This window comes from Tauraco erythrolophus, chromosome 9 (assembly GCF_009769465.1).
Source record: "Tauraco erythrolophus isolate bTauEry1 chromosome 9, bTauEry1.pri, whole genome shotgun sequence".
Classification (NCBI taxonomy): Eukaryota; Metazoa; Chordata; class Aves; order Musophagiformes; family Musophagidae; genus Tauraco; species Tauraco erythrolophus.
In genome coordinates this window covers 38,451,594-38,477,446 of record NC_141473.1, presented here as the reverse complement: position 1 = coordinate 38,477,446, position 25,853 = coordinate 38,451,594, and the positions used below count along the sequence as shown (strand labels likewise).

The following is a 25,853-nucleotide window of genomic DNA, read 5'->3' as shown; positions in this document are numbered from 1 at the left end:
CCACTTGCTTAGCTACTCCACAGCCGTGCTGCTGTTTCTTTGGATCCTCTGATGGTATCAGAATTTGTAGGAGTAATACATAGTGGTACTTGAAGATGAGAAGCAAGCTGGCTACGGCAAGCACATTTGGAAATGGTTGCAGGTCGCCATCGGTGCTGCTAAAAGTGAGTGGCTGGTGCAGAACCCTTGGCTGGGGGAGCAAGAGAGGCTTTGATAATTCAGGTGTGTAGTGAAAGGTGAGATGTACAGTGTTTCATGTAGATAAAAGGCATATTCTGGGGCTGGTCGTGGCAAAAGCTCTGGATTTGTTTGTGCAGAAACAAGCACCGAAGCCCAGCTGCTCTGGGTGGTCGCTGGGCAATCTGGAGTCGTGCCGCCTTTGGTCCCAGGGAAGCTTTGTAAAGCAGCCAGGTATCCTCCTGGAACAATTTCTGGATTTCATCGCTGTCTCTCTTGGAGGAAATCCTTTACTCCGTGTCTGGGAGAACAGTATTTCAGCCCCTGCTTTTCAGTGAAAGGTGGAAAAGATTTATTTTTTTTTTTACTGCTAAACGTGCCTATTAGCTTGTGTTCCTGCAGCTCGTCGGCAATAGCCCAGCCAGGGAATATTTGTTTTATGAGTGTATCACTTACAGACGATCCTGCCGTAGCTTGAAGTTCACACAGTGCTTTTTGAATAAGAGATGTAATAACTGACATTGTTTCCTTTCCCTGTTCAGATGTGATTGTCCTTATTCATACAGTGTTTCCATTAGCTCTCCAGCCTACAGGAACGCTGAATTCCTATTGTAATGTCTTGGAGGAAAAGCCTTTTGAGTTTTTTATGTAATATAAAGAAAGAAGAACACAGGCATCAGGCAATGGTTCCTCTTGGCTTCCTTTTGTCAACTTCTAAGATTAAAGACTTGCCCAGTCTTTATGGACTAGCTAAGTCCATAAAAAGAAGTATGTTGGAAAAACGAAGATGTATCAAGTAAAACTGTATGCCTCGAACATATAAATGCCCTTTTTCAGGTTTTGAATTAGATTATTCTGTCTGGAGGTATTGTAAGGGGAATTTTACAAAGGGACTTAAGCATACAGCTTCGTTAATGCAGCAGAGGAGATACCGTGGTGCACGGCTGGCAGAAAGGGTGAGCATAACACACTGATGTGAACCAATATGCTTGTGCTTGCGATAGGTAGCGCTGCCTTCCGGGGCATTGACCAGATACAATGACCTTAAAAAAGGCGGCAGCACAAGTGACACATTTTTGTGCTGCACTTTCATCTAAATGTCTCACTGTGATCTCAGAGACAGGCACGAACCACGGTTGTATATGTGCCTCGTGTCAGATGGGGTGTGTCAGAGGAGGCTGACATGATCTAGGTGATGATAACTAAATTTCTGTAACTGCTCTGGTGTTATAAGCGTTTTCTTGGCAAATAATGAAATGCTCAAAGCTCTTAAGCTCGAGGACAGACCTGGCAGCTCCTACACCTGGCATGAGGGTTTGGATGCAGTTACAGAAAAGCCATATGTAAGTCAAGGTCCATCGCTCTGTCCTTCGCAGGAATGGTCTCGAGTTACCCAAATGCTTTGTTTTTCTGTGTCTTTTCCTTGAATGCCACAGCAATTGAGGAAACACATGGAAACAAACATCTCTGTGCTTAGGTGAATGAGGCTGGACCAACCCCAGTCTGGAGGCAAACTATTCTGTATTCAAAATTCCTGATTACACCAGCGTGTTTTGCTTTTGCTGACTCCATCATTATTGTAATTTATTGCTATTAAACTCTTGAGGTGCTTTTTTATTCCCTCCAGTCATACTCCCCCGTCGCCTTCCCTTTTGCCCACCTCATGTGACATCTGTGGCGAGCACAGAGTTCATAATACGAGCCTTTTCCTTTAGCATAAGTAGTTGTATTCTGCCTTTTTAGGTGTCATTTGGCTGTTTTTAATAACTTTTTAATGTACATACAGTCCTGTATATTTATTATTATTTATTATGCATTATAAAAATATTTTAGTATTATATGTTATATAAATATTTAGAACTATCTATGATACTTATTTTATATAGGTATAAAACAAACCGGTTGTTAGTTCATCTTTTCCTCCTGTTCATCTACACGAGCATCTGTTCGTTTTGGGTCTCTTTTGAAACCTGTTTGCTTTCCCAGCAGTAGTGTCCAGTTGTGGGGGGGGGGGGGGCATGGGGTGGTGTGTGTGCTATTAAGACATACTTTCACTTCCTATTTTTAACCTGTGTCCTTTTTTAGCTTTCTGTGAGTGTATGTGTAACGTCGGGCTGTCAGGGATATGTCTTACAACACTATTTCCTGGCATGGGAATAGGAGGTGTGCTTGAGAAATGACTTTATTATGGCACTGGTCATAATTATGCTTTATTATGCTCTGGTCAAATGAGCATGTGTATTAATGAATCCTGCCTCCAAATGTACTGCGTTGATATCCACAACTTTTGAGGAAAGAATTCTTCAGGAGAAGATGAAAGTCTGAAAATGCATATGAACATGCGGTTTTCACTCTGTTGGGCTCACAAATATTGAGAAGGTGCTTTCTGACCTGGCTGTTCACAAATTCAGAAAGCCCTCTGCCAATTGCCTTGACCTTGGAAATTGGTGATGGAGGAGTTCTAGCTGCTTTGGTTCAGAAAGGTCAAGGAGGTTACCCTGGCGCAATTAAAAACTCCATTTTCTGTAACCACTGGACCTTTCCAGTAGATGGGAAGGCTTTTATTATCCTCCTTCGTGAGCAGGTGATGCAGCAGGCGTGAGAGAGGTTTTATTTTATTCTTTCCATCTTTCTGTAATTTAATTTGAAATGAGGATGTGATAATTATCATGAACAATGGCAGAAAACACATGGGATGTGGCTCTTCTGAGGGGTTTTATTCTTCAGAGAACCAAAAATCGTCCCATGGTCTCCTAAATCACTGGAAGTGCTCAGTTTGAGTTCTGCTTAGTCTCCTCTCAGAGTGCATCTTTCTGGCTTTGGATTGCAAAGCTCAAATAATTAATCTTCCTGAATATTTTTGTCATCTTGCTTATACGTGCATTTATCAGTGTACGTATAGCCTGCCAGGCGTTGTGGATTAGATGGAGAGCTGTGTGTCTTAACTCTGCAAATGCAGGGATTTTTTTTTTTTCTCTCCAAGATAGAAAAACCATTTTGTGATGGTATGAAAGATTGAATTTACTAGTGTAACTAATTCCTCTCCTTGCCTTTCTCCAAAATGCGGTTTTTGCTAAAGTGCTCACCGCCTTCTATGAATGCAGCTACAACTTATCTCCTTTTAAAATGTACTTATGAGCAATTTTATGCTAAAATATGAACAAGTTTGGGATTTATTTGAGGATATCCCAATCAATTATGGGAACAGTTCTTTTGTTTTCCCTTTTGTGAGCCATTCAGAAGGTGTTATTAAAAACAGTAAGAGCTTTAAGAGCATGCATTTACATGGAGCGTCATGGGTGAAATGTTTGCCTAGTAATAGTGCAGAAATCTTCCACTTCGGGGTGAGGATTTTAGGTTCTCAAGAGACACTGAAAGCTGTGCTCCTATTGCCTCTGCAAGAAGGAGGTTTTCTTCTCTGATGCTGTGAGTTTGTTGTCTTTCATGATCAAAATACAAAGTATAAAATGTATGAAGCCAAAAAAAAAATTCCTTCTTTGTCCTTATGCTTTCCCCTGATGTCATTCAGACAGTACATTCAATTTTCTAATCCCCACTTGAAGAGAAGACCCAAGAAATGCTTACTTTTACACTCTAAGAGCATTTTTTTTACAGTATCTTTTTTTTTTTCTTTCTTTCAGACCTGGGCCTGGATCAGTTTATAGTGAAACGCTATGATGGGAAGGTGAGCACATGAGACTATTAAGTGTGTATTATTCAATGGTTTTTTTAGCCTGGAGTCCTTTATTTATTATCTGCATGTGGGTGTAAGTTAAATGAAGTGTTTGAAGTATTCTCTTCTGAGCTTTTCATTGTTAAGTAGCATTGCAGTGCTTTTTATGTAATGACAATGAGAAAAAATTTGATTATTAATTTTTTTAGAGGGGTCTTATTTTAATGTATACAGACAGAGTGCTATCTCTTATGTACTGGTAGGCCAGGAAATTATAGGTTATAATTGCATTGCCTTGATGCTTCTTTATGACTGTATGAGAGCCCCACAAGTTAACGCTATTTCAGGGAGAACTCGTTCGACCTTTCCCTTCCAGACTCATCTCTGGATTCCTGAAGGAAGGAGACACTCCTGTGTTTTTATCTGCATCCCAAGCATGTATTTCCCCCCCTCTATCAAACACCCTTCCTCTGTTCCCCTTTTGAAGCCTAGGTCCTTCCTAGAGCGGTACCCGACTGTTGCGGATGTTTGCGCTGTCGCGATACGTGTTGGTAAAATGTTGAGCAAACTCTGATCTAGTTTTGTCTGCCTGTGTAAGTGGAGCCGTGCAGCTTCCTACCTGTTATTATGCAAATCCGAGACCCAGTTAACCACACTGTAAATCCCCCTGGTATGGAGGAGCACAGTAAAGGCAGCTCTGGCCCTAGGATGAGCAGCTCACGCTGACTTCATGCAGATAATTGCAGGTTAGTTAATTTTCCATCATATCACCATGGACACATAACAGTACTCCAGCTTTTAGCTATGTTTTCATTTCACTTGCATCATCTGGAAGTCAAGGTTCTGTTTTTTCCAAAGGGAAGTCAGAATCTGATCGCTTCACTGCTGAGTGATGCGCCTGACACGGTGAACAGCATTTCCAGAAAGCCTTGACACCGAAAAAAATGTATTTAAGGCTTTATATAAACACAGCGTGGGCTGAACACGTGCAGTTCCCTGTCTTGTTTTGTGTTTAGTAGGGAAAGGTAAAGAAAGAAGGTGCTCAGATACCTGAGGTCCCTGTCATCAGCCCTGTACAAGTGCTCTGGTTACCCAGGCAGCAGAGCGAGATTTTGCTTGAAAACAGACAATTGGAAGGTAGTATTTTGGCAGTAGGTTTTGACACATGAAACGACGAAGCGTGTTGTGAACTTGTTTTCTTCTCCCCCTGCCACAAACCCAGTGTCTGCTTTTCATGGTTAAAAAAAAAAAAACAAAAAACAAAAAACAACAAAACCACAACAACAAACAAAAGTACATATATTCTTTGCAGAATATCAGATGATTATCCCTGTTGTTCATGACAGTCTATTTTACATCCTCTCACTTTCATCGTTTTGTCTTGTCAAGCTATCACGCTCATCCCTTAGGCTTTACGTAAAAAAAGATTTGTTTGTGGAGAAGAAATGCTGAATCCCACGCAATTTTTGCTAATCGTTCCTCTCTTCCTGAGCACTCTGCGGTCGGTTTCTATCGCATTGGATAAAAGATCCAAAGGCAATCCCTTTGCTGAGCTCAACTCTGTTCCTCTGCCCCTCAGCACCGAGGGCCTGAATTGCAGCGTGTTTGGCGTTGAAAACCCTCAGTCGGTGTTTGAGGGACCATGCTCAACTGTGCGTTGTCATCCATGCTCTTAGGATCTTGCCATTCAGCATGGTGAACATCTGTGCTGGCTGAAGGATGGAGAACAGATAGCTTTTTGACATTGCCTCACGCCCTTAACTGCCTTTCCTCTGACCTGTAGCAGAGTGAAATTGCTTTTTATATAACTTATAGATGTTGGTGCTGCACTTGGATCTCCACATGCTGTGGCTTAGATAGTCTGAACATGAGACAACAGATTTAGGGTACTGCAATGGACTTTATCGTTATTTCTCCTGAGACCTATTTTTTCCGCAGTCTAATAACACCCTAGAAGCAGTTTGCTCTGAAAATGGAGAAATAGAGCTTCTTGTTTGCCTGGCTGTCTGCTTAAAGACACTTGGGGACTGACTAAATCTGGCTGTGGCTATTAGGGTAGTGGTAATGTCCAGGTGAGAGGATAATTTGAGGAGAGTATAAAATAAGTTGGCCTTGGCTCTCCCCTGGTAATGAGAGAAGCTGGCGGTAGATTGATCAGTCTGATAGCATCTTGTTCTATTTTATTGCTTGCACTGGGTTTCAGTTTAAAAAACAACACTGTCTTTAGTCGGTCAAGCACCAGCTGAGGTGCTGCAGAGCTGACGTTACTCATTTGAGTTTCACTTGCATAGTAGCACCTGAGGGATAAAACAACCCTTTTATATCTTTTCCTTCTTGCCTGTTTCCAACTACGTGTTCCTCTTGGGTTATCAAAGCATCCTCTACCTGGAGATGACTTTCTGGCACTTCCCCTTTGTGCGTTGGCGGAGCTGATGAGCTCAAGCAGAAGGGTAAGAGGTCCATCGTTCCCCTAAGCATCCTTGCCAGTGTCACGCGGAGGTAATGGGATTTGTGGTACAGGCGTGAGCTCGAAAAGTAATAGGCCTGTTTGCTGGAAGTTTCCTCTTCGTTTTTAAGGTGAAAGGAGTTTGTGAGCAGTGAGGCACAAGCAAGCTGTGGTTCTGAAAAGTACTGATGATCTGCAGGCTAGATGCTGGCTGAAGAGTAGAAAAGTGAATTAATTTTAGTTCCAAGCAAAGATGTATACCCAGGCTTGCATGCAAGCCATAATTTAGAAGGAGATTCCGCTATAAGAATAGAACCAGCTGTGCAGTCACTTGCATTTTAATAACATACTACAGGACAATGTTTTAAGTATCAGTGTGAATTTTGAGCGTGTATGTTTGAGATTTAAAGGCTACACGATTAGTAGGCAGATGTGTATGAGCTGCTCTTGTCACAGAACCCATTTCATTTACATAAAGCTGCCATCAAACCAGCTAACTGGCTATCGTGCAGTGGTCAGGACTGGTCTTGCCGAAGGATTTTGTGGAGTGATGTGCCTCTGTATTGTCATCGTGTCGAGTTTCTGAAACATCTTGCCATGCATGTGACTCAGTGCTATGGTGAGAAGACAATACCTGCTTTTTTGTGTCTTCCTGCCCCTCCTCCTTCCTAGTGATAAATTATAGAGTTGATGGAAAGGGAGGTAAATGTTACTGCCTTATTAATGGGAACAACGCTCTCGTAATTTGAGCCTAAATGCTTTTTCTTCACTCACTCCGAGACCAAAAACCCTGGAGATATTCATCCAGCAAAAATGGATCCCTTGGTCAGATCTGATTGCCAACGTGAATGCATACTTGTCTTTCACCTGCGGCTGGGCTGAGTGTGTAGGGAGGCAACTCTGGCCCTGGCTCCATTTTTGTTTGTATGGTGGTTTCTCCCCAAGGGAAGCAAGCTCTGGAAAGTAGAGAGGAAACATTGATTACTATTTGTTCAGAGTGGAAAAAAAAAATTAATCAGTGTGCAAACGTTTCGAAGTGTTCATGTTGAGCCTGAACAAAAGACTGATGTGAGAATAGACACCATCTAATGCGTAGCTCAGGGTGCTGTGGCATGAAGGTGTCCAGACCATAATTAATCTGCTCCATTTCCCTTGTGTCTCTTTCCTCCTCTTGCATTTTGGCTGTGAGAAAGCAAATGCTTTTTTAACCCATCTGCAGCAGAAATATCTCGTGTTGTCCCTTTTCCTGTCTCACCATGCTGAAAATCATGCCCCTGCTCAGGAGGAGTGAAGTCCTGTTTAAGACATGTTGTTGCTCTGCTGCGTAATGTTCATTAGGGCTTAAGAAAGCACTTTTGAGGGCAATGTGGAGATGTTCTTCCCATGTCAGGCTTTCAAACTGAGGCATTGTACCATTTCATCGGTCTTTGCTTGCTTCTTAGCAAGATGATGGTGATGAATAAGCTCACTAAATAGAAGTGTATCTCTTAGCATAAAAAAAAGTGGCATAAGCTTCGTTAATGTTACTCAAGTTCAAAATTTTTTTCATACCCTTTCTGTTTACTCGATATTTTTTTTTAGGTTCTGCATTAATGATTGGCAAGCTTCATTTCTCCAAGACAAAAAAGGAGGAATGCTGTTAGCTGTGTTCCTCTGAAGTGTGAGCTGTGTATCCACCCTGTTGAGAGCCCTGTCACCTGGGTCCTTGAGTGCAGTCCTGTCCTGGTGAGCTAGTGCAGGAGAGTTTCCGGGCCTCCCACAGCTGGGCTTTTAGCTGTGGAGCCTGGTGTAAAGGTGGGAGCAGAGGCAGAAGATGCATGTGATAGGTGCACAGCATAGGTCTGTCTCTGTGCAGTTGGGTGCTCACACCAAAGGTAAGCTCTAGTGCTTTTAAGAGACCTCTAACCTATTTAGGAAAAAATAACCACCCTAGATGGCTTATTAGTTTGATACAGAATACTCTTGACTTGCTCTTTTGATTCTCCTGTGGGGAAAACTTCTGGCTTTTGCATAATACGAACAAAAGCCTTTGAGCTACCAGCAACAGCTTACCATCCTGCTACCATTGTTGCAGTAAGTAATTATAGAGGCTTTCAATGCCCTCTAATTAATTTCATGAATTAAGTATTTCCTGCCAGCATTTATGTTTACATCTCTAGATGGTTTGGGATGTCGTAGAGTAATGCAGAGCAATAGCAAAAGGAAGGAAAAGGAAAATACTTTGGATGGTTTCTGTGCCTTTTCCTTGCAGGGCATTTTCCCTGTCTGGTTAGCAAGAAGCCAGTCCCTACCAGAGGCAGTAGGGTTGCCTGTAGCCAGGAGGGTCTGCGGGCGTTCAGTCCCAGTCCTCATCACTTCACAAAAGGCAAGGTGGTTTTTATTTAAGCCACGTGTTTTGGCTACTAGGTTTTGTGTTACGAGTTTTTCTGTTTTATTCTGGCAATTTGTTCAAAAGGTTGTGCACTTTTGTGTTGGTTTCTTTCACATCCTCTGTTAAACTTGAAGTGTAGGAAGGGAAGAATGGAGTAAGGGCCAGGAAAACATCTGAAACTCACTTCTGCTGTATAATGGAGACTTGCGTGATGGACCAGTACAATGATTAGGTTAAACTACACTTATGTGCCAAGGCCCTGCAGCTGGAGGTGTGTGTCCATTATAGAAGAGTTGCTGGGAGTCAGCTCAGGAGGAAGATTCCCTTGCCAGATGATTTAAATAACATCTCAGGAGGAGGAAAGTCTGAAAAAATGTACTCAGGAAGGATCCTCATGGAAAGGACTGGAGGCAGAGATGGACCATCTTTTTCTGGTGGATTGAAGGATAAATTTAGATTAGATATAAGGAAATTCTTCACTATGTGGGTGATGAGGCACTGGAACAGGTTGCCAAGTGATGTTGTGGATGCCCCATCCCTGGAAGTATTTAAGGTCAGGTCAAATGCGGCTTTGAGCAACCTGATCTAGGGTAGGGGAAGGTGTCCCTGCCTGTGGCATGGGGGTTGGAACTAGGTGATCTTGAAGGTCCCTTCCAACCCAAACCATTCTATGATCTTGTTGCCAGGTTTGAAGGAGGCAGGGAAAAAGGAGCCTTTATTTATTAACTTGAGTTTCAGGGGTCCTTTGCTTTGTGTATAGGTGTGAGACTTCCACCAGAGTGACCTCAGCTGCCTTAGACCCAAGCTTGCAGCAAGTGAGACAAGCTCAAAGTCCTGCTGTCATTCAGGAGCCAAGCATTGAATCAGCTCCTGTGATGTTTAAGTGCCAGTGAAACCTTCATTCACAAGGATGCAACTCTAAATGATACCTTAACAAAATCAAGCTCTTGCAATTCAGTAAATAGCAGTGTAAAGTGCTGTGTGCAGTTGATTTACTGAGCCCATTAACCAAGAAGGATACTGAGTACTTTCTCTAGCTTAGATGCAATGAAAACAGGTGAGAAGTCCTCCAAATCCAACTGTATGAGGTCTTGCCAATGTCTGTTGTAAGAATGTGTGAAATAAATGAGTCCCTGGTGTCTCAGCAGTTTGAGCTGTTGAGTCTAGGTTATGACTTGCTTGGAGATACCTTGAAGCATTCAGCTATCCCAGTCCATAATCCATGTCCCATTTCAGATTTCCTACTTTTAAATTCCTTCACCTTCTGGTCTCAGGACAGGTAGTATTTACAATAATAACCAGGGAAGCATCATCTTACACAGATAATAAGTTTATGCTCGTCTATATGAAAGTTCCTCTGCTGTCCCCAAAGGCATCATAACAAACTAATGGGAAGTAATTCTTGCCCATGACCCTCTGTGGAAGCAAGCAGAGATGCAGTTTATTGCAGGCAATCAGCAAATCTAAGCTGAGCTGACATGGTTTGTCTTTTCTGGACTATCTTTGCTGACACCACAGTCCATGTTTGTGGGTTTCTTTGCTTGCTAGCTTTCTCCTCCCAGCCGAACTTGGCCCTCCCATCTGTTTGGGTTACCAGTTTTGGGTTACTTTGCTGTTCCTCACTGCTTTTCCCTGTCTGCTGGGACCTGTGTGGACACTGAACAGCTAATTCTTCTCTTGGCTTATTTTTAATAAAAACAAATTTCATCAAAGAAAATACCTAATTGCTTGTAACAGGTGAATGCATGGTGCAGAGACAATCCTCTGGACACCTGGGTTGCTTTATGTCCATGTACAGCATACACTTCATCCTTTCTTACCTCCTGTACCAAAAATGTTTGTGGTGTATTTCAGTTTTAACAGAGCTCTACTTACTGTTATCTTTTTGTACCGCTAATTCTGTTGCTCGTTTTCACAGGGCTCGTTTGGCAGACACTACTAAAATGCTCTGGTTCCTGTATGTCCTTCTTTTATTCTGGTTTCTAGGTACCTGGCAGGTGTTTCTTCCAGCTACTAATATCTCTGATACTTGTCTTCTAATTATGGTTTGTTTTTTTGGTGTAACCAAGCATTCCCTCATTTTCTTCCCTTTTCTAACCCTCTCCCCTTCCACCAGGATTTCTGGCAGGTACAAAGCAGACAGCATGTGCTTTGATTAGTTTGTGCCTCAAACCTCATAATATGCACTTTTCATGTAAAAGGGACAGTGTACGCTCACCCCTTCTCCCCGCTCCTTTAGTAAATAATCCTGAATCCTCCCCTTGATCCTCAGCCTAAAGGATTTATTTCAGAATACTTGAATTTGGCTTGTTAAGGCTACACTCCTCAGGGTAACAGTGAATACATGGCAAAGCTGAGATGTGTATCTCCCTGTCCTCTGATTTTTCACGGTGTCTTTTGAGGCTTCTGACTTGTTTTGATGAGACTGTGATAGAGCTGACTCTCTTGGAAGATGACATTTTCCACTCGAGGCCACAAAGTTGAGAGTTGTAGAACACTCGAACAGGTTGCCCAGAGAGGTGGTGGATGCTCCATCCCTGGAGACGTTCAAGGCCAGGTTGGACGAGGCCCTGAGCAACCTGATCTAGTTGGAGATATCCCTGTTCCTTGCAGGGGGGTTGGACTAGATGACCTTTGAAGGTCCCTTCCAGCCCTAACCATTCTATGATTCTATAAGTTAGTTGGTTTTTTTTGTGTGAGAAAGGACAAGCATCTCTCTGGCCAAATGCTGTGGGGAAATATCATGTATTTGAACATGGTGCGTAAGTTTGGGGAAGGTTATTTTTGCAAACTTCAAGCTTTTCAAGTCATGGAACTATATTAAAAAGTATTTCAGGAAGAAGATATTTAGACGCTATAGTTCATAAGATGTTTTCTAGGAAAAGGAACTAGAAAGCAGAACGAAGTTCCTTCAGTATTGGTGAGTAAAGAGGGGAATGTACTCAACGCTCTCAGTTTGCCTTGTAGCTTTATGACCTTAATGAAATCCACAGGGGAAGTTAGCGAAAAATAAGCAACTTGGTGTCAAAGTGCCCTTAGTGGGTGCATGCAGTCTTTTAGTCGAAAAGTGGTATATAGGATCATATTTGTCTTTAATTTCTTTGATAGTTTTGCTGGCATTAGATTAGTGCTTAATACTTAAGGGATACAAGACTAAGCTCTGACAACTCCCTCCTCGAGTAACGTGGAATTAGCAAGGAGAAGGGGAGAGGGAAGGAGAATGGATTGAGCAGGGTGGGAGAGAGTGTTTTAGGAGATGCTTGACCTCACTGACTACAGAAGGAGGAGAGATCTGGTATGGAGATGCAGGTGGAGAAGAAAACGGGAGTAAGAGAGCGGAAGGGAATGGCAAGATTATCAGTCATATGTTAATTCAGTTCCTTACACTGTTTGTGATTGTGATGACAATCTCTAATGATGTGATTACAGGTGTTTTTTCCCCAAACCCTTTCTCATTTGGTAGGTGATGAGTATGGGTGTATGACCCCAAGTTCATTGTCTGAGCCCACGTTTAAAACTTGCTTTCTATACAGAATTATTTTCCTTGTGTACTTTCACACTGGAATTTTTATCAGAGAAAAGGAGAAGCGTGCATTATCAACATAATGAGTTCATCTTGGTAATGTGGGCTGAGATGAGGGAAAGCAGTATCCCAATTTTCATCTGGAGACCTAAACAGCTATTTAAATTCAAAGGTGTCAAAAGTCAACTCATTTTAGAAGCATGATTTGGGACATCAAGGACCTAATTTTAATTCTCCCCCATCAAATTTCCATGGCAAATGCCACTGTGGTCCTACAGACTGTGATGCCATTACCCTGCAGAGGACTGAGACAGCGTGGCAGAGGGAAGCAGAAGCGTAAACTGTCCCTTTTCCAAGGCATTTCCTATTTGCTTTTCCAGCAGGGGTTTCTCCCTTGCATGAGTGGGTCTGCTGCCTGTGAAGGGTCGGGAAAGTCTGTGTCATTTTTTTTCTTGGTCGTACAGAATGCTGGCCTTGTGTTTCAGGTGCCGTTTGTTTTAAAGGTGATGAATATTTACAGCCTTGCTGGAAGGAGGGAATGCAGGTTTCTCTTTCCAGTCTCAGGAGACCACCCATAGTAATAATTGCTGCCTAATTTTTGGTTCTCTGTACGTATCCAAAGTCAAACTCAGAGGGAGAGAGTAGGCAGAACAACTTCATCCATGTCCAGCTCTGTATTTTTGTCCCCCTGTGTAAATATATAGATAAAATAACCCCCAAATCAAAGGTTTTAAAAAAAAACTCTATTAAAATATACTCTTGAAAGGTCATAAGCTGCAATATTTATCTGCCAACAGTAAACTTTAAGTGTTTTCCCATGCTAACACTCTCCTGCCACGATTTGCCATGCAGAATCCGTTTGTGTTTGCCTGTGTTACTCTGTAGACTTCGTAGTAAATTATCTAGAGCTGCTGGTAGGAATCATACTGTGGACTCTTCTACTGCAGAAAGAGGTTTGAGTTTCACAAAGCCCTTGTGCCGTTTCCATCACAACCTTAAACCCTTTTTTCTTATTTAATGATATATAAAAAAGTGATATAAAAAATCCCAGGCGGTGCATCCTTATTATAAAGCTAGCTTTAAAAAAAACCTTAAGTTCCTCTGCTCTCCCCCAAGTCCTTTTTTTTTTTGTCCTTGTTTCACAGTGCAGAGGGACCACCTCTGGCTCTTTTTCCCTAAAAGACTTTTGAACATCTGGGCTGAAAGGCTTCATTTTTTTAATCTGATTCTGAAAGCCTTTTTATGTCTTTATTTCAGTTTTCTTAACGTAGGCGGTGAGGTGCTGACGTGAGTTGTATTGTGAAAGCTCTAAATACACGGCTTCGATTCTTTAAAGTTTGTATCTTCAAAAAAAAAAAAAGAGCAAAAATTAAAAATCTCCCTCATTTCAGAGCCTCCAGTTCAGCATTTTGATGGCAGACAGAGTTCAAAGCATTAATATTTTTAGTTCCCATAGCAGGCTGCTTTGCCCACAGTGTTCCCTGGCATTTCTTACGGGTTTTCCCTTATCTGTCTGGTGTGATAGATTAATACAGAGCATCTGCTGCAAACCCATTACTCAGCGAGTGTCTCTGTATATATTTCCCCGGATTTTAAACAGTCCTGCTTGGGAAGGAGCTGTGCTAGTCCGTGCCAGCACGATGCTGTTGTGCAGGCTCTGCTGGACCAGACAAATAGGAGCCACATCTCTGCACATGGAGACGTTGTGTAGCGCTAATAAGATGGCAGATGCGGGCTAATATTTTTAATCATGTCAAACGATATGCGTGGTATGTGCTAAAGAGGGTTTAAAATACATTAATTAAATGGATTATCCGATAAATTTTGCTGAAATATTTGGTTTTCCATCCTTAGAAGGATTCCTAATAGCTTTTTAGCTATAGGAGTGCTGCCTACTCATTCAAGCCCGAGGTATCAAGCCATGTGCAAGCAGGACTAACAGCTCACCATATCGATGTGTGCTGCTCAGGGCTGTGTGCACAAGTACTACTGGTTGGTTTTTTTTTGTCATCTTAGAGAGATTTCATTTGTGAAGAGACACATATCCCAAAATTGCGATAATATGGAAGGTCATCTTTACCTTATAAAGCCAGAAAACCCAGAAAGAGTGGAAGAAATTGTCTATGTTAGGCTAACTTGTAACACAGACTTTTTTGGAAACACCTACTGTGGAAAAGAGGATATTTCTTTTTACCACCGAAAATACAACATTTTAACTTCTTTTCCTATCTGTCTACAGCGAACCATGAAAGAAATACGTTCATAGATGCCTTTTTAAATGGTTTGCATAACTGCAGGTGGTCAGTTGGGACTGAAAGAGAATTGCTTTGCAGCAAGGTGACTTCACCGTTTGAAGCATTCACGGTTTTGTATTTGCTTACACGCTGTCGGTAACCTTAAAGTATTTCTTTTAAAAAGGAGCAAACTGAGTATGGTGACATTTGTCAATAAAAGGTAGTTACGGTTCATCTAAAACTCCTGGCTGATTTACCAAATTACTTTCTGGTTCTGGAGAAATACTCGTTATCTTGCATGCACTTTGATATTTATTTTGTTGTTGTTTTGGAAGGCATAAATCACTGTCGAGTGGTCACATAAGGCTGATAAATTCCTGAAGCTTTGGTGTGTATAAGTACAAAGGCGATTTTGAAACATAAGCAAGTTATGGGAATAAATGTGCTGAAAGTGTGCTTTCCTCCTCCAGATTGAAACACAAACTGTCGACTCTTAAGTGACTTACCAAGAATTGTGTTCTTCCCAAAGTGGCAAATTAAATGCTGCTCATTAAGTAGTTTCTGAAATGCAAAATGAAGTGGAGCTGCAAGGATTTGGCTGATAAAGCTTTTCTAAACGCGCGTTAGGAATGCAGAGCGGGCAGCAGCACCGCAAGGTGCACCTTGCATCCATCTCTGCCTTTGCAGAGAGACATCCCTTAATTTGCAAAAAACACCTCTCTTTTTTCAGCTTTGCGTAATTAAGTATTGTGTTTCACTCCTCACTCAACCCTGGGAACCCAATTTTTAACATCCCAAATAAAGGTAATACTTGGCAAGGAACAGAAGGAATCAGTGGGATTTTTTTTTTTTCACCCTAAAAAGTCCTTTATTACCTGGGGTCTGTACCATGTACTTGGCTCGAGAGAGGCTCCAGCAGTAGAAGGTTTTTGGGATAGAACGTGCAAAGTTTGTGATAGATCTTTGGGTGCTTTGCTTGCCCACAGCCAGTTGGGGAGTTGCCTGCTTATGGTATGCAACTTGATTTTCTGCAGCACATGGGTTTGGGGGAGGTTGGTGGCTGTTATTGATGTGTTCAACCCATGTTCTGGTGCTGTCTGCCAGGCTCGGAGCCTGAGTTGGAAAGGGCAAACCAAGCTTTGTGTTTTGAAACGCAATTACGTTATTTATTCATTGATTTATATTTTTTTTACCTGTTGTCAATGTTTGGTATTGTGAGATAATCTGCCTGAATGCCTGTAAAAAGATTTATGCCACTGAAACTGAACTTAGACAGCCATGCTTGTGCTGAAAGCAACGGTACATTTGGATTTCTTTTTCTTTTTACACGCTGATTTGGATGTTTGCTCGTTTTTGTGCTTGTTTAATATGAATCTACTGCTCGATTAAACAAAATACATCATACTTGTAAACTGTTTTCCGTGGCTTGCTCACTTGTGAATGCTCAGTTTCGGATGTTTTTCGGGTGTGCTGAACGATCTCCATCAATTACTGTGGTTTTGGGAATGGATTTAACATAGAAAAAAATTCTTAAATGGAAAATGTTTGTCTGTTTTAACCGAGCACTTGGAGAATTAGCTTATGTTTAGATACAAAAGGGTGTGAAATGTGAAAGCTGTCCTGAAATTCTGTGTGCAACTAATTTGTGAAGATTAAATATCTCTAAAAAGAGGATGGAGGCTTGGAAAGGGGTTGTTCCCCTACATTTTCTGATCCCATGCATTAGCTTTCTGGCTAGAAGGATCGTATAGTGTGCTGGAAGGAAAGTGGGATGTGGAAAAGAAGCTTGATGTCTACAGATGGTGGTTTTAGGTGTTAGTGAGGACTGACTTTGGGTTTCTCCACCTTGACCTTTGAGGGATGGCAACAGTCCACCTTGTGCTTTAAGTAGGTAGATAGATTTCTTTTTGTTATGCTACATTTTTGCTGGAAATTATAGTATAATTCTGTAGAATACAACATTTGATGGTGAGGAGCAACCCCTGAGAAGGATGCTTTTAGTCTTTCTCGTCGTGGGGCAAGCTTCCCACAAACTTTGCAGAAAGCCATCAGACATGTGGCTCTCCAGTGAGCCGGAAGAAAATAAATGGGAGAGTTGTGAATTCTTTCAGGCTTCTGTCCTCCTAGTACTGAAAGCCTGAAAAATCTTACTGATCGGATCAGTTGTTATTGTAGCGATTGAGCTGCATTTTTTTTTTTTTCCCCTATGAAGAGGGGAGAAATTCTCCCCTATCAGTGGGAGAAGTTCCCTTTCCTGTTAGCTGCAGGCAGGCTGGGTACCGTAGTGACAGCGTACGTTCCCCTTCCCCAGCTTTCTGACGAGGAGATGCTTTTTTAAAATAAATAAATCAAGATTTTTACTCTGCTCGCTCAAAGTAAGATGCAAACGAGTCAACGCTTCTCGCTTCTCTCTGTCTAAACCTTTGTATTTCAATAATTTAATACTGGTTTTTATTGTTAGTCCATGGATGTGGTTTTCAGCTTACGAGGAACGTTTTGAGCCGTTTGATGCCGGCTATGAATTTTAAGTGCAGGAAAAGGAACCCATAAAAATTAATAAACCGATCTCCGGAACTTTTTTCGTGGGATCCTTGGAGCGGGTGAAGCAGGCTGCTAACAGCTAGTTGATGATAAAAGCTGCTAAAGACAGGCAGTGGGAGGAAGGGGCAATAAATCACACGAGCAGGTGAGATGCTGCCGGCAACACCGCCGGCAGCAATCACAGCAAACTGCTTTCTCCGCGGATCTTGCCTTCAGTTTAAGGGAAAACCAGACGTTCTTTATTTGTCCTTAACATAAGCATCAGTGCAGTTTTGTTTCGGATCCATCTGGATGGGAAGGGAAGCAAAAGCTTTTTTTTTTCCCAGTAAATGATACTTCAACCTGGTTACCCCGTAAGCATAAATAGCAATTATCTTGCATGCAATGAATGCCATTAGCGTGTTGTCTGCTGTTAGTGAGTCACCTCTTATGAAATTCCTGATGCTCTCCAGATGGTAAAGAATGAGCTACTGGGAAGAGTTTTATGTCATCAGTAGAGCTGAACTTTTTTTTCCTGAAAACTGTTGGGTTTTTTGTTTTTGTTTTTTTTTTTTTTTTGAGTGGTCTATATGATTATTTTTCTCTTTTCTTGTGGTTTCCGAGCCAGATACGGGTTAAATTTTCATCTAAATTATTAGCTGAGCTCATCCCCACTCTGCAGTCACATACAATGGTGAGTTCTCTCTCAAAAAAAACCCAAAAAAAACAAAAAACCTACCCCTGAGGTGGACGAGAGACATCAGCTGCAGACAGTGGGTCTGACCTGGAGAGGCTACGTGCTAACTCTTGCTGGGACATCTACTTGGGCTTCTTAGCAGCGCCCAGTCAAAGCAACGATGTCGTTGCTTCCAAACTTTCTTGCCCTTCGCAAGTCTAACCGTTCAACTTGATGTTATGTTTCGCCTGCTGATTTTATTGTCGGTTAACCGGTTTTCTTTCCTTTGTCTTGTATATGATGGGACCTCCGCTAGACAGAGGTAACGGTGGGGGACAGTTGTGTTAGCTGGACCCTCGTGTGGTGGTGTTTGTCGGTGGTTTTTCCTAAAACCGTTGCTAACGTCAGCCTTGCTTTCCTCATGCTTCTGTGCTTGCATGACCTGGTTTCTGTGGAATAACCTCATCCACGCCTGCTCTCCTTTATATTAATTTCATTTTCCTGGGCGTACGTGTGTGTGTCTGTGTGTGTGCCTCCTCTTGCCGTGTTCTCCAAACGGGTCACCAGTGTGGATTTCCTAACAGTTTTACGGATCCTTTTCAGTCTTTGAAGCTTCAGCCGATCAAAGGGACTCGGATTTTTAGCTTAGTGAGGGAGATTAGCTGATAAAACACATGGTGTTTTCTATCAGAACAAGATGTTGAAAAAGAACTGGAGCAACTGTGAGAGAGATTGAGATCGGTATCGGTCCTGGTCCTCCTAATGAGCTTGTAGAACACACTGCTGAATCGTGTGCTGCTGATAACTACATGTTTTTAATAACTTTGATCATACTTTATATCCATGGGAAATAGTTCTTTCTCAGCTACTGCTACAACAGATTATGCCTAGAATGCTATTAGTGAAATATAATAATTTCCTTTTGAATCCCATATTAAAAAAATCTGGTTTTCGTAACACTAATATCTCAAAGATTGAGACAATTTTAAGCAAAATGGACATAGTTTTATATAGCTGTGTTTCATCTAGGCTAAACCAACTCATTTGTATTGTGCAGTTCCCTATCCCTCATTTGAGATGGGGAAGCGCTGATCTTTGCAGGGTATTTCTGGCAGATTTGAAGGCTGGAAAAGGTCCACTGAATGTGAATGGAGATAGCAGAGGTGTGTGTACGTGAAATGGCTTGGTGGTGATAAGGATACAAATAAAGCCTTCTGTTTCTCTCTTTAATCTATTGCTTTATTTTCTCTTTTCGGGGTGTGGGTCGGATGAATAAATAGAAATTATCCCAGGAGCGAGAGAAGTTTGCCGATGAGGACAGCATATTTTACGCGCTTGGAGAATGCGGACTCATTTCTTTTTCCGACTACATCTTCCTCACAACAGTCCTTTCCAGTAAGTACAGTGGTGTTGGTTTTTTCCCTCTGCAATCACTGCTTTTTTTAAGTTTTGAAGGTTTACAAGCAATGCGTTTGCTATTGTTGTATGCATACGTTTCCCTAAAAGGAATTCCTGGTTGAGCTTGAAGCTCAACGATTAAGAGATTGACTTCTGAAGATTTATTTCTCATTTTAGAACGTGGCAATTTTTTTTTTTAATGAGTCATTTGACCTGCTGTTCAAAACGGTAAATGGAGATGCATTCTGGAATTGTGTTCATATGATTGATATTCTTGTGTTTGGATGAATACTGCTTTCCAGCTCTTTACTGGTTACAAGGCTGTTCTAACACTCTCTTCTCCAGCTATATTTTCACTTGGATAGGCTCAGGCTTGTGTGTGATGTCATCCAAGGAGGAGAGAAGTTGAGCTGTTTACATTTCAACAAGTATCGTTAGATACCTTCTGTCTTTTCACCCTGCTGCACTCGACTTGCATTTGGGATATTTCTGTGATCTGCTAATCTGTGCCAGCCAAGTCTTCCGCGCTTGAAGTGCTGGCACTTAAAAGTTTGCTTTGTTGGCAAGAAATGGTGAAACTGAAGCCTTTGGTAATGTCAAGCGGCGTTTCTAGACTTTCTTCCTGGGGAAAGCAAGCTCAAAACCTCATTTGCAGAACTTCAGTAGCTGCTTGGAAGGTGCTGCATCACAAATAGGAAAGTCAACAGAAATTCCAGTTATTTTTCATCCCCATTAGAAAATACGGGGTAATAGGGATTTATGCCACACTCCAGGTGAACTTGAGACATTTTATTTTCAGGCTTTAAAAAAAAAAAAAGAGAGAAAACTTGGCCATCTAATCTTGTAAGTACCTGTTTCATGATGACCTGATTACAGGAATTAAAAAGCTGGACTCTTCCTCATTTACTCTTCACCCCGTTGCTCCCTGCTCTGTGCTGTTCAGGGGGCCAACTGGGTAATTCACTGATGTTTTGTAAAATGAACAGATGTTTTATTATTTCCCCCGTGTTCTTGTATGCTGGAACATGGACAACTGAAAGAGGCAACTCTTCATTTACTGAGGATCTGTTACCAGGGAGAAGCAGTGTTCAAGGTCTTGTTTGTTGTCAGGTGGGGGAAGACGTTTGTGAGCCCTTCATGTCGTGAAAACAAACACTGAGAGATAAAGCTAAGAGATAAAGTTCAAGGCAGGGAATTCATTTTATGATTTTAATCTGCTTTTTTGTTTGACTGACTCTCAGAACTGACTCTCAAGGCTTTTGCCTTTCCTTTCTGGGGTTAGTCTAGCCTGTGCCAAAATTATCTAAGGTGTTTCCACTTGTGTAATGAGGGCTTTTCCTCTAAGACTCTGCAGATGACAATGAATGCTCAAACCTATAATGTCAGATTGCTGAATGTGATTTAGAAACCGCTTGTGCCCTTGGCTTTACGGCTGTGCCGGTGGTGAACAACCTCCCAATCAAGCACGCAGGGCGCAAAATTAATTTCATGTGCTTCCACAGGCAGAATTAAGAGACAGAACGGAGTTGTTCTTGCTTTGTTTTAATTTCTTTGTTGTGAGAATAAAAGAAAACGGACCACCTTGTGTCAGAGTAGCTGCCAGCCTTGTTCTGGAGAGCTGCACGGGAGGGACAGGTTTTTTCCCATCTTGTTCTTGGGCTTTTAAATGTGTTTACAGTTACTGGGGAATCCGACTAACAAGGGGAGACAGAATTGGGCAGTGTGTGCTTTGAGGAACAGTGTAAAGGGTGGGCAAGGCAGAAGCTTTCCAAAAGGAAAGAATTTAAAAAAAAAAAAAGAGGGGGGGGGGAAAGTGTTCCAGGACTTTTAAACTGACTTTTAAGTATTTTGGGAGTTTTCTGAATGGACATGGAAGGTGGAGGGATGTCTCTGGAGCTACTGTCAAACAGTGATTCTCCAGAGGAAGAGTTTTGGGGTTTATTTTCAAAGCATTTGCTTTATAAGTTTTATAGTATTTTTAATATACTATTTTACAATATATTTATAAATAAAACTCCCAAACAAACTTTGCCTTGTGGGTAGATAGAAAATTGACTGTTATGCCACGCTGGTTTATTCTCCTACTAGTGAACATTACTTTGCAGGAATCCGGTAGTTCCTGATTATTTTTTTTTTCCCTAGGAAATAAATGAAACAAAATGAGGAAAGTAGATCTTAAACCTGACAGTTCAATATTGGTTTTCTCACTGTATTGTTTAAATAACCCAAACATTAAGCATGTATCTGGATGAAAGAGCTGTAGATTACATCAGATAGCTAAGAGCCACTAAATTCTTAGAGAAGAAGGTGACATATTGAGTGCTGAAGCAGCATGATCAGAAGGGGAGTGTGAGATTGGGTCTGGGGGTGGGAGGCAGGAGAGAGAGGCACTCTTCTGCTGTGCTCAGAAGTGATGGGAAGAGATCAATCGTAGTCTCATCTGGCTTATTGAACTCAAAACTGCTCAATGATAACGTCTGAAAACAAGAAACCCAATGGGCTTTGCATTATTGTGCTCCTCAGGAGGGTTGTGCCCAGCAAGTCTGCTGAGATGGCTCCTGCCCATCTCCCTGACTGTACCGAAAGCACCGCCAGGCTTGGAGAGCAATTTCACAAAGCATTTAATTCCATTTGTCTTTGCAGCTTCTCAGAAACATGGACCGCGTGGCAGGTGCTGGGGAGGGAGAGGAGGAGAGAGGGCTGAAGGCTTCATCTGTATGTTGCTCGCAGGGAGCTGTTTGCATATTGCACAGAAAATGAAGTCTGTCACCATATTTTAGTTACAAGTGATTTCTCACTCTAGCACTGTCTGTTCTCGTGTTGCCGTGTTTATGTGAAAATTTATTTTTAAAAGCGCTAATAAAATAGCATTTAACTGCTTCAGAAAGTCAACCCTCTATTAAAGGCAATGAGAGCTGAGTGGCCTTGAGGACACCCCATGGTTTCGGTAGCTTCAGCTGCTCCCTGTGTTTTGAGGTAGAGGTAGGAAGATGAACAAAATACAGGCTAAGCAAAATGCCAGTGGGATTTCTCCTGAGTCCTTCAAATGCCATAGGAAAGCAAGGATATTGTTTCCCTAACCAAAGAGGTTTTTGCTTTTGGACTTGCAGAACAGGTGGAGGAAGGAGAAAAAGAGCTTTTCCATCATCAGCAACTGCAATTTCAGAGCAAACGTGCTCCGTTGTCCAGGCATGCTAATGCCTTCTTGATTAACTGGTACTGAAGGGAGCTGGGCATTAAAAAAGTAAGTGAGTGTTGTTTCTGTAATTGAACTATCGCTGGGTCTGGATTTACTCCTCCTGGAAGGAGGGATAAATAGCATTGCTCAAGCCAAAGTGATTACTCTTTTGCCAGGGTTGTCGTAGCAGACCTGCAGCTCCTTCTCCCATCTCCTGGTGGGCTGTTTCTAGAGCACGACGTGCTGCCATCCCTTGTTGCTGGCCCATGAGAGGCCTCTTGCCTAGGATAGATTCACCTTTTGTTCTGTTTCGTTTTTCTTTCTCGTCGTATAGGAAATAAATCCCAAACCATCTAGCTCTGGAAATTAATTTCTGGCCGGATTTTGAGCGCTGTGCGGGTCCCTGCGATGGAGGCGACATGGTGTGCTCTCCCACAGTGCTGCACGCAGGCGATGGGATGGCCAGGGTCTGTTTGCACTGTGGCTGTTGTGAATATGTATTGCTGGCTGGCATGAACGTCCTCAGCCTCCTTCCCTGCTACAGGTGAGGTCTGCTACCTTACCTGTGGTGTTTCAGTCTTGCAAAGCAGCACGAAGTGCCATAGGGCTGGTTTCTACAAGAAAAGAAGATGTAAGGTTGCTTTGAGTTTAGCAGTATTTTTGTTTGTCTTCCTGTTCGTCTTAATTTCATCTTTATTCTAAACTTTCAAGACTCTCCGTTGACCTGCGTGCAGAGACACGGGTCCATCTCCTCCACACTATATGGTGCGGGGATTTCTTCAATACCTTTCTGCCAGCCCACTTACTGCTGTGTGGGATTTCCAAGATGTATCTGAGCAGACCAGAGATCCTCTCCCAAGGGATGCCCCAACTTCCAAATGTAAGCCTGGTCACTTCGAGTCAGACTGAGGGCTCTCTTGCTCAGCATCCCACTTTTGCCATGGGCTAGTAGCCATACTGAGAGACAGGAGGACAGAAATGGGACTTTTTTTTTTTGCAGTTGGGAGTTTAGTATCTTCCCAAGCAGAGCTTGACCTCTCCAGTTTGAAAATCGACATAGGGGCATGGGATGCTCTACCAGCCTCTCTGCCTGCAGTCTTTGTTTGATCTTTCTCTGTTCATCTTTTCATCCCTGGCATTTGCATGGTGTGATGGGTTGATGGATCTCCCCCAACCTCCTGTATCACAGAGAACAGTAAAATTGCAGTGGGGAAGGATTACTCTGCGTGCAGCGCTTGTTAGCCTGACTCAGAAATTCCAGAAACATTTAGTTTGATTTGCATGGTTAGTTCTATAGAATTAGGAAATAGAATAATTTTGTGTCAGTCATAGCAGTATCCCAGAACCTGCAGATATTTGGAGTGTCCTCTTTCTTCAAGGCTTCCCTGGAGAGCACAGCTTTTAATGGCCTTCGTTTGGAGCTCCCGTTTCCACAGCTTGTTCCCAGGTCCTTATTTCAGAGAGGCATTTAAGGGGGAATCTTGATTTCCAGCAATGCTCTGTGAGTCATGCGGTAACTGATGAGAAGTTGTTGAAAGGTGAGTCTTGTACTCCGGCCGAGGTGCTGTCACATTCTCTCAAATCTCTGAAACCGAGGCGTACGCTTGTCGTTGACATTAAAACCAAAATGCAGAACTTGGTGTCGAAATTACACTGTCTCTTTGGTTCACAAGCCAACCAGCAAAACGGAAAAGTGAAACAGCAATAACATTTTTTTTCTTAAACTTTTTTAATTGATTAAATGAGAGGAAGATTAAAAATGGCATTATCTGGGACATCACTCCAAGGAAAAATGTACTGCATGCTTGGTCTGAATTTCTGTATCTGGAGACAGCGCACTGGCATGATACAGCGTTCCAAAGGGTGGATCGGAATGTCCGTTCACATGCCAGACCCTTTAGCTGTCCCCTGTGCGTGTGTCTGATCCATACGTTTCTGTAGAAGAAGCTGGTTTATCTGGGGTTTTACCCGTCTGCTGTACTAGTTAACCCCTTCCTTGCTTTTTGTTGGGCACCTCTCGCTGTCTCTGGTGGCAACATGGGCATGTGCAGCTCCATAACCTTGGAGCTTGGTACTCGAGTAGGGCTTGAATCCACGTGCTTGAGTTTCAGGCACGTTGAACCTCCAGCATGGATTCAGAGTGAGGAGCTAACTAAAACTTCATTTCTCTTGGTCTGGATTGTTTAGGGCTTTCCTTACTATTAGTAGTGGTGGTGTTTTTACTTGGCATGACAGCAGGTTCCTTACCAGCCACTTCCTACCCCTTTCCTCACGTGTGGAGCTGAGGGTGGTGGTCCAGCCAACGTGATCCGGCTCGTGCTGTTGTAACACCTACCCCAAACATGAGCCAGTAATAGAAATAGGATATACTTCTACCAGGTATGGAAGACCTGTTTTCCACTCATGAAAGCAGCATTATATTTTAGATTTTAACTGGAGTTTGAAAATCAAATGAAAACTTGATTTTCTGGGTGCTGGACTGCTTTAAAGCTCAAGTCTGTATTTTAGTGGGACTTGTGTACTTAGGTTTTAAAATTATGCATTTGTATCATTTCAGAGGTATGATTCTTCCTTGTGATAAGAAGTAACCCTTAGCTATTTAAAGATATTTTACCTTTAGAACTGATAATGCTGTGACTCAGCCTCCATACTGCAGACTTGGTTATTTTAGCTTCTTATTTACGTTTCTGGGTTGATTAACATTTAAAAAAAATAATTTGGTGGGATTTGGATTCGTTTTCAGAAATAGTGGAATAATTTGAAAGGAAATAATCTGCAATATTAGGACAGTTTACTGTTTTTCCCTCATGTTTATTGCAGCTGGGGCTCAGCCATCTGTATTCTATGGATGGTTGCTTCCCTATAAGGCTGTAATTCCATTCTGAAAAAAATATTACGGCATTTGGAGATGCATTATGTGAAAATGCATCGTCTAGCTCTTCCCTATTACTGGTGCATTGGCTTATGATGAACTAGATGCCAGTGCTGGGCTGCTAGCTATGGTCTTGTAAGGGTGAGCTCGTCTCTGACCCCAATTCTTTCCTTCAGCCAGAAATGTTCCAATTCAAACACGTACAGAAAAGTTTCTCGACTAAAATCCTGCTGTGCGCGGTCAGACAGAATAATGACCGTGCTGATTCATGTAACTTCAGGGGGGAAAAAAATAATAATCTTGATTAATCTTTGGCTGGAGGAGTAAGGTAAGCTTTTTTAATATTGTGGCCTGAAAAAGGAAAAGAAAAGGAAAAAAAAAAACCACCTGCAAGGCTTGAAGAGCTGTCTCTCTAGATGAAAATCTGTCTCTACTTTAGGAGGACTGTGATAATTTTTGATGGATTATAAGGACTATTTTTTTTCAGCTTCAGGGTACTATGGCCTTGGTTACATATGTTTTTCTTAATTTTGAGGTACATGGGGTAGAAGCAATCATAGGATGTTTAACTCCTACTGACTAATTTTTCTTAAACTAACTCCCCAGCTGAATTATGGATCTTTCATCACACACTGGAGTTGTTCGGGGAGTTCCTAGGCTTCAGGATGGATATTCAAGTCCCGAGCTGCTTTGTGTTTAAATTCAGACAAAGAAATTTTCAGCAACATCTGAAGGAAGCAATGTTTATTTTCCAAAAAGCGTGTTCAAAATTTTTTTTTGAAATG

The 25,853-nt window shown here is 42.0% G+C and overlaps 1 protein-coding gene across 3 annotated transcripts in view; it reads left to right on the top strand.

Annotated features, from left to right (window-relative positions):
- Nucleotides 1–25,853, top strand: part of MICU1 (mitochondrial calcium uptake 1) — a 107,497-nt gene that overhangs the window by 38,229 nt on the left and 43,415 nt on the right. Inside the window, exons 6-9 of one of the 3 annotated variants that reach the window (XM_086616501.1) lie at nucleotides 3,819–3,862; nucleotides 10,784–10,795; nucleotides 17,937–17,942; nucleotides 18,901–19,015. In XM_086616501.1, coding sequence (XP_086472627.1) covers nucleotides 3,819–3,862; nucleotides 10,784–10,795; nucleotides 17,937–17,942; nucleotides 18,901–19,015 — 177 coding nt within the window. The remainder of the gene's footprint in view (nucleotides 1–3,818; nucleotides 3,863–10,783; nucleotides 10,796–17,936; nucleotides 17,943–18,900; nucleotides 19,016–25,853) is intronic. The other 2 variants (XM_086616500.1, XM_086616502.1) reach the window with 2 other exon arrangements.